At 40.4% G+C, this 8,595-nt stretch overlaps 1 protein-coding gene across 1 annotated transcript; it reads right to left on the reverse strand.

The window, feature by feature from the left end:
• Positions 1-609: 609 nt before the first annotated feature.
• Positions 610-5,350, reverse strand: LOC136870190 (cuticle protein 76-like). The gene is made up of 2 exons (XM_067144902.2): positions 5,339-5,350; positions 610-1,029 (listed from the first exon to the last, which is right to left on the reverse strand). Exons 1-2 carry the CDS (start codon positions 5,348-5,350, stop codon positions 610-612), a joined length of 432 nt encoding a protein of 143 aa, XP_067001003.2.
• Between the last annotated feature and the right edge of the window lie 3,245 nt (positions 5,351-8,595).

An 8,595-nucleotide genomic window follows, 5' to 3' on the forward strand; every position in this document is an offset into this window, starting at 1 on the left:
TCTTATGCCTTGCAAGAGCAAAGCAAAGTCACCTCCGTACAGGCCATGAAGGCCCTTGGAGGAGTGGAAGGTAAAGGCTTCCACCATTGTTAACCTCGGCACGTGATGCGGTAGAATGGTTAACTCTACGCCCGGTCGCCTTTACCCCCAGGAATTAACCTGATACTCATTTTTGGTGTAGGCTGAGTGAACCTCAGTGTCATATGCCCCTCCGGAAGTGGAAATCTCGCTTCTTAAATTTTACGACTTCCTGACGGGGATTCGAACCCACGTCCTTCCGGGCGAACCGAGCACGCCTTTACCACCTCGAGTGGAACATAAAAAATCATTCTGTGCATTGTGATGAGAGTGTGTACTTCATTTATGAAGTTTTCATAAAATCATGAAAATCTGTCCTCTTCACTGGTTGGGGAGCTGTATCGTTGTATGTAGACAAATATTAGTAAAAGGATTTGAATTAGGAGGAGGGGATATAATATTCGGTAACACATCATTGTGATTTTCTTCGTTGTAATGAAAACAAACATTATTTTTCAAGTATCTTTTATTTTCTCAATAAATTAGTGGAAGAAAGGAAAATATCATTGCTGGAAAGAAATGAGAAAGAACTTAGTAGGCGTAGTTGACGAGACCACCGTAGGTGACGTGAGCGACGGCGGGAGCGGCAGAGTAAGCGACGCCGAGAAGACCACCGTGGGCAACAGCGGGAGCGGCCAGAGCGGGAGCGTAGGCGCGGGCAGCCAGGGCGGGTGCGGCGTATCCGTAGGCGGGAGCGGCGACAGCACCGTAGGCGAGAGCGTCGTTGCTCACACGGACATCAGACTTGCTGACGCTGGAGTAAGGAGTGTTGATGGTCTTGGAGTAGGTGGAGACCTGTCCCAGGTTACCAGGAGTCCTCAGGATGTTGGACTGCTGGGAAGTGATGGCGGGGGTGGCCAGAGCGGGGGCGGCGTAACCGTAGGCGGGAGCAGCATATCCTCCAAGGTAGCCAGCGTTGGCGACAGCCAGAACGGCAGCGAGGACGAAAAGCTAAAAGAAAGGAAGAAAACAATAATAATGTTCTAATTCAACAACACTTCAATGTGCTAAGTGTCTTCACAACCTAATTGACAACAGATCGGCATTCCTGGAAATGTGATACATGGTATTACGAGTAACAGAATGGATACATAGGGTAAAATCGCGTATTATAATGAAGTATTGTGAAAGCTTATGAAAACCTGTAGTCATCAGCAATATAATAATAATAATTATTATTATTATTATAGTATTATTATTATTATTATTATTATTATTATTATTATTATTATTATTATTATTATTATTATTATTATTATTTAGGTTGGATCTGCATCGCTTTCACATTCAATACTTCACTACTAGAGGAAAGAGAACTATTTTTGTGGCCTCTACCTGAGTTTTAATTGACTTTGTCGGGTAAACAACGAATGCGCTACGAGAGAGCGTTCATATCATACGACATGAGTACTGAATGGATCTTATTTTGTCCTTAAAAATCCAACTTACTTTGTTCAGTTTGAACCCGCAATATTAGAATGATGCACAAAGGGAGCCATCATAAATCTGACCTAAACGGAAACATCTCATAACCCTGTGAAATTTACGCTAATATGCAGATGAAAATATACTTGTAATTCCTGGCATCTGTCAAACACCGGAAAGAAAAACAGAATGTTAACAGGGATACTGAAGTGCATAACCATGCTCTTTCCTTCAAGCAAATGCTTACAACTTAGAATAATTCACACATGACATGGTTATACGCCATTAAAAAGTATAAGAATTATTGCATCTGTTCTCTAAGTCTTGCCAGCGGTCTGTGATTCTACGTTGCCGGAGCCTATGTTGTTGTTGTTGTTGTTGTTGTTGTTACAATTTGCGTTAAGTCGCACCGCCACAAACAGGTCTCATGGCGACGATGGGATAGGAGAGGGCTAGGAGTGGAAAGGAAGCAACCGTGGCCTTAATTAAGGCACAGCCCTATCATTTGCCTGGTGTGAAAATGGGAAACCACTGAGCGAGCTGGCCGTGCGCTTAGGGGCGCGCAGCTATGAGCTTGCAAGCCTTTCCTATCCCATCGTAGACATAAGACCTATCGGTGTCGGTGCGAAGGAAAGCAAATTCTAAAAAAGGGGACACCATCTTCAGGGCTGCCGACAGTGGAGTTCGAACCCAGTATCTCCCGAATGGGACTAGAGTCTGTTAAACTGACTGTGAATGTACTCAAACCTGCAGCTAGCCTACACCCCAAAAACAAAACAAATTCCTAACATTTGAATTTGAAGTAGTATATCAGTTCCAGTCACACTACCAGAAACGCGGGATGAGTAGGACTAAGTCACAGTGATACGGTACGGTACCATTAGATCAATATCGACAGTGTTGAGATTCACTACTGTGCTAAATAACAACTTCTTTCCGGCCATGGGACATAGCGTCTTAAACTTATTTTACTTCTACTAAAGGGCAACTGTGTACAGTGGAAATCAACAGTGGCTAAATACGATTCTGTTATAGACAGATTTTACTCTTTTATTATCATCATCATCATGATCATCAAAACAAGGAAACAAACCAACAAACATAAAACAAGCAAGCAAGCAATCAAGCAAACAAACAAACAAACAAACAAACAAACAAACAAACAAACAAACAAACAAACAAACAAACAAACGACCCTATAGCACAACAGTCCTGATTAGTCTTGGCCTATTAAGCGACCGCTGCTCTGCCCGAAGACTGGTGGTGGTGGTAGTTATTGGTTTAAGACGAACCATCCTCTGTTAAGATTAATCAAAAGAAGAAAAGAGGTCTGACACTTCGAAAAATGAAGGCGTCGTTGAAAGAAAGCGAAGGGCACGAAGGACGGGAAAGCAAAAGACTCCCCCAGGCCTTGTAAAACTAATACTATAGAGGTCGGAAGAGAACAAGAGTTGGTCAAGTAAGGTCGGATAGGAACGACGAAAGTAAGGAGCCTGACGCATGTAAGTAGAAGCAATTCCACACTCAGCTAGAGGAACCGTTTTTATCAATCCACGCTCCCAAGATGAAAGCTCCTGAGTCCTCAGCCCGAAGACGTACAGAGGTTCGGCATGGTCAGTGCGACGAATCTTCTGGGTCTTTATTCTTGGCTTTTTAGACCATGGCCACTATCTCATCGTCAGATAACTCCTCAAATTATTTCCATGTAGGCTGAGTAGACGTCGAACCAGAGCTCAGATCCAGATAAAAATCTGGCAGAGAATCCAACCCAACTCCAGGCTCGCTTCACTTAGACCGCGAGATCGGCCATCATCATCATCATTATCATCATTATCAATTACAGCAATGCATTTAACTTGTATCCTCTACATTTGTACGTAGTGTCTGGATCAGGATATCACGATGGTCTTCAGTCATTTAATAACCCAGTGTCCGCATTTTTACATTAAAAACAGGAGTGTCATGGTATTCTCCAGTGGGTAAGTGGCTACTATTTATGTCATTTCCATACGTGCTCTTGAAGAATGTGAGCGAAGATATTCTGTAATACCGGTCATCAAGGATCCCAGAAATATTTAACATCGATTTCATTTTGAGGGGCTGCCTAGCCGAGACGGTAAAGGCGTGCTCGGTTCACCCGGAAAGACGTGGGTGCGATTCCCCGTCAGGAAGTTGTAAAATTTAAGAAACGAAATTTCCACTTCCGGAGGTGCACATGGCTCTGAGGTTCACTCAGCCTACACCAAAATGAGTACCAGGTTAATTCCTGGGGGAAAGGCGATCGGGCGTAGAGCTAACCACCCTATCCCATCAAGTGCCGAGGTTACGAATAGTGGAAGCCTTTATCTTCCACCCTTCCAGGGGCCTTCATGGCCTGTACAGCGATGACTTCATTTTGTTTGTCTACTTGTTTAATAATTTATCACAGCAAATCTACTAGTGTGATTGAAAATTGATATTCGAATAGAAGGCATGTTAGAAGGAAAGCTAGGCTACAATTTATTACACTAGTTCTAAGTAGAGTGGATGTTCCTCAGTTGAGAATTCTTTTTCAGTGTAATGAAGAGCTATACACTAAATAGATCGTGAAAATGTAGAACTGAATAACATGTGATAAGTATCCGGAAGTCAGGGAAGTACCTGATCCTTTCAAAGAAATAATAAAAGTAAATTATAACTGTATGTATTTACGCCTGGCGCAACAGATATGATGTGCGCGATTTCAACCTGTCACTGGGACTGACACCAATCACGCTAGGGACCCCGAACACTGTGGACTCAACGCAAATATCGATCATTTTGGACCACCACTTCTCATCCACCATGCCGATGGAAAATGAACTTGGACATAAACGGCATCCAGAGAGTCACAATTCATCGCAGAGACCCCGAAAGCCCTCTAGTCCAATAACTTTAGAGCTTGAACAAGTCCATCAACTGTCGTATGTACAGTAAATTACTCATAGAAAGTAGACTCTATTTTCGTCATAAAGGCAAGTTCTGAAGTCAGATGTAATCCGGTTACTACAGTAGTGTACGTTAGGCATGTTACCCTGCCACTTGCTTGACCTAGTTTCCACCCATGTTCTCCGGGGGAAGATGTTAATACTGGTATGGAGGCTCAACTCTTTTCGAGGAAAAGTTGGAAGACACGTGTGCTCTATATAGAAGTAATATTTCTATAATTACTTCTATTAAATGTCTAGTAGATGGACATCAAACAGGTCACGTGATTTAGGTGAGATAGTTCTGCGATATCACACACTATCTCTCCGCTGTCGTGACCACTATTGAAATTATGATCACCGATATTTTTGAATTTGAAATTTACGCCCTTGTAATGGGTGTTCCATCCTATACTATAAAGCACAATTCGAGTTAGCCATGTCGCATGGTTCAAGTAACCGCAAGTTTTCATACGGGGGTTCAAAACCCATTGCCGAAACTATGAAGACAATGCTCCATAGTTTTCTATTTTCACACTAAGTAAATACCAGGATATACTTTAATTTTCATGGCTATTACCTTCTCAGATCTAGCCCTTACCTATCCCACCGTTGCCGAATTCCTTTGAGTTAATACAGCGTTCAATCAGTTTTACAAAAATGTGTAGGCTAACTCTCCTAGCTTACCATTTCTTAAGTCCTTTGAGTGATGAAAAACTACAAAAAAGACTAATCCTATACATTTCGAAAACAAAAATACTCTTATTAAATATATTTTTTAATTAACTTGTTCATCATATTAATGATCTGAATATTGATCACGAACGCTGAGAGATGTAGTTCTTATGCACGTCTTACGAAAAAAGGTAACACTATCTTCTGTACTGTACCTTGAATGCCATTGTGAAGGAGTTGGTTTGATGTTGACTGCTAAGTGAAGTCTGTACGTGGTTTGAACAGTAGCCAAAGCTTATATACCGGAGTGTCGGGTCAGTTTCAACTCCTGACCAGGTTTAACTTCAGCCACGCCAGTACCAAACTAGTTCAATGTCATGTGCAATTAGTTGTGTGACAATATTGAAACATGTTTTTCATATTTTCTCAATAGTTTCCTTATCTCCAACGAAACCTGTCCAGAAACGAAAACTCAGTACCATGCACATTTTAAAATTATAAAAGCCTTTCTATTGTAGATGAGCAAGTTTCATATTTGTGCGACGAAGAGATAAAGAAACTATCAGATTGGCTCTCAAGTATATTTCTTCTTCTTCTTCTTCTTCTTCTTCTTCTTCTTCTTCTTCTTCTTGATTTGCTGCAGTTAAATGGGGTCAGCTTTCCGAACCACGAGGCGCTACTGTTTTCTGTCCAATGCTATTTCTTCTTCTAGTCTTCTGGGTAGTTGTCAGTCAGGTAGCTAAATATCTAACCAGTCATCAGTGGTAGACTAGTGGTAATGGAGAAGACATTCTCAATCACATAACCTTCTGGTTACGTTCTACATTATCATACTACCTTGAGCGCGCATCTGTTCAATTTTTAGTGATGAATATGACAATAGGCTTACCCGTACATACTTCATCCTTAATTGGTCATTCAGTGAGATTCCTCTTGACCAGCACAGCATACGCATCTCCGTAGTGTAGACTTATCGTCCAGCATTCACTGTCATAGAGCAAGGCTGGCTGAACAGCAGGTTTCTATAATTTACCTTTGGTTCTTGTGGGCATTTTTTTTTTATCACATAGCATCCCACGAAGTCTGTGTCACTTACTACAGGCAAGATTTATTCTGTACCTAACATCTGTATCTAACTTATTGCACTTCAAATTAGTAAAACATTATACAAGACAGTGTAATAAATCAAAAGTGCCGCAAGAGGATATTAATTGTTCACTTTCCCAATATGGCCCTATATAAGATGGATAATCGACCAGGAATACAGTCAAATGAGTTGAGTAATGGCACAAGATAATAGTGATGAATTGTAGAAAACCATCAACTGTCTTAATTTATAAGCTACCATCAACGGATGTTGCGAACAATTCCAACGCAGTGTTTTAAATATATATTTTGAAGACCAATTGTGAAATTCAAGTGTAATAATAGACTAATGTTATTGCTTTTATATGCCACTAACTACTTTTATGGCTTTCGGAATTTCGTCACACAGGAGTTCCTAACGTGTCAGTAAATCTACTGACACGAGAATGACGTATTTGAGCACCTTCAAATATCGCCGTACTGAGCTACAATGAAACCTCCCAAGTTCGGCTCAGAACGCGAGCGTTATTATTACCTGAAGAAATGTGGTCTTAAAAACCAATGGATTTTAAATGACAGTTACTAACTGTTCAAAAACCAAAAATGCTACAATAATTTAATGAAAACACACGAATATAGCATCAGTGTAATTACTTCTATCTCCTTTACCTATTTTTATACTTTTACTAGCTATAGAACCCGGCTCTTCTCGGGCACTTTCTTTCAATGTTTATATTAGGATTTGTATTAACTGTTTGAAGTGATTTTTATATAGATTTATTTATTGTGATGTTGACTGACAGTCCACGAACTCTTTTGTAAATTTAGGGTTATTGTCATGTATTTAATTTTAAGTTTTAATCTGAGATTATAATTTCGCATTGAACTATTTCCTTTTTGCAGCCCAGATTGTCAGGCAAGTACCTGATCCTTTCAAAGAAATAAAAAGTTATTTTTATATGCCACTCCCTTCCCACTCTCACCCCTAGGGGTGCTAGGGGTGGCTTATCCCAACAGCGTTTTTCTCCAGATAGTAAGTCATAAGTAAAAAAAAATGAAATGGCGTGTGGCTTTTATTGCCGAGAGGAGAAGTTTGGCTCGCCAGATGCCGATCTTTTGATTTGACTCCCGTGGGCGACCTTCGCGTCGTGATGAGGAAGAAATGATGATGATGACGACACATACTGTACTACTACTAAACTGTGAAACTGAGAAAAAAAAGAATAAAGAGAGAATATGTCTTCATCTCAGAACTGTCCTGTTATAGCTGTTATTAGCATTATCGATGTCGGATTGGATACTAATTCATTAGTTTCTGATACAGCATGGACTGGGCTATTTTATTATGAAAAACGCTGATATTGTTCGCCAAAATCCTACAAATTTTAGTCATACCTCCCCTTAAGGTGTTGCCAGAAGTTAATGTAATCAGGAAGTGCCTGTGCATTCTCGCAAGGAAAAGTGGACGGGGAAGACATCGAGCTACCTGACTGACAACTGTCCAGAAACACAAGAAGACCCTAGGGTCGGTTTTACAACTACAAAGGAACGCACAGTATTGTTTCGCTGGCAATCGCAGATGCTAATTACAAATTTATTTCGTAGACATCGATTGTAATGGCCGAATTTCTTATGGAGGTGTACTTTCTAAAATCAGTTTTTTTCGATAAATTGGAACACATCCAGGAAGAAATATGCCAGCGTCATACTATCTTGTTGGTGATTATGCATTTGCAATGAAAACATATCTTTTGAAACCTTATCCCTTTCCTGATCAACCAGCACCCAATCGAATTTTTAATTATCGCCTGTCAAGGGCTCGTAGAAGTGTGAAAAACAGTTTCGAGATTTAACAAACAGATCTCGAGTACTGAGAAAAACTATGCTCTTGGATCCGAATACAGTTAAAGACGTTGTGCCTTTCACAATTTCCTACTGAATCCAAATAAGTCAGAATATTTAGGAAATGGAATGATCGATTCAGAAGATGCGGTAAGTCGAGATGTGATATCTAGACTTCGGCGTGATGAAGGTAACCCTGGAAACACACTTTTTTCCGCTGGAACGAGGAAAATAAATAACTATACAACTTCACAAAACGATCTGAGAGATGAATTCAAAAACTGTTTTATGACAACTGAGGGTGAAGTGGACTGGCAGTACTGTATCAACCCACAGCAGAGAATAATAAACTTGTGAAGAGGAACTGAGAATATCAACTTAAAAAATTAGATTGTGTTAAACGGGGAATATGTCCCGGAATGACGAACTTTAGAGCATTGAAATAAGGCCAACTATTTTGGTAATTGTCATCTGTCCCGCTACCGCTTTTTGTGTTTATAATTTTTTCAATTCTTGAGATACCTTAAACAACAGAGGGCATCAC

Source organism: Anabrus simplex, chromosome 1 (assembly GCF_040414725.1).
Source record: "Anabrus simplex isolate iqAnaSimp1 chromosome 1, ASM4041472v1, whole genome shotgun sequence".
Classification (NCBI taxonomy): Eukaryota; Metazoa; Arthropoda; class Insecta; order Orthoptera; family Tettigoniidae; genus Anabrus; species Anabrus simplex.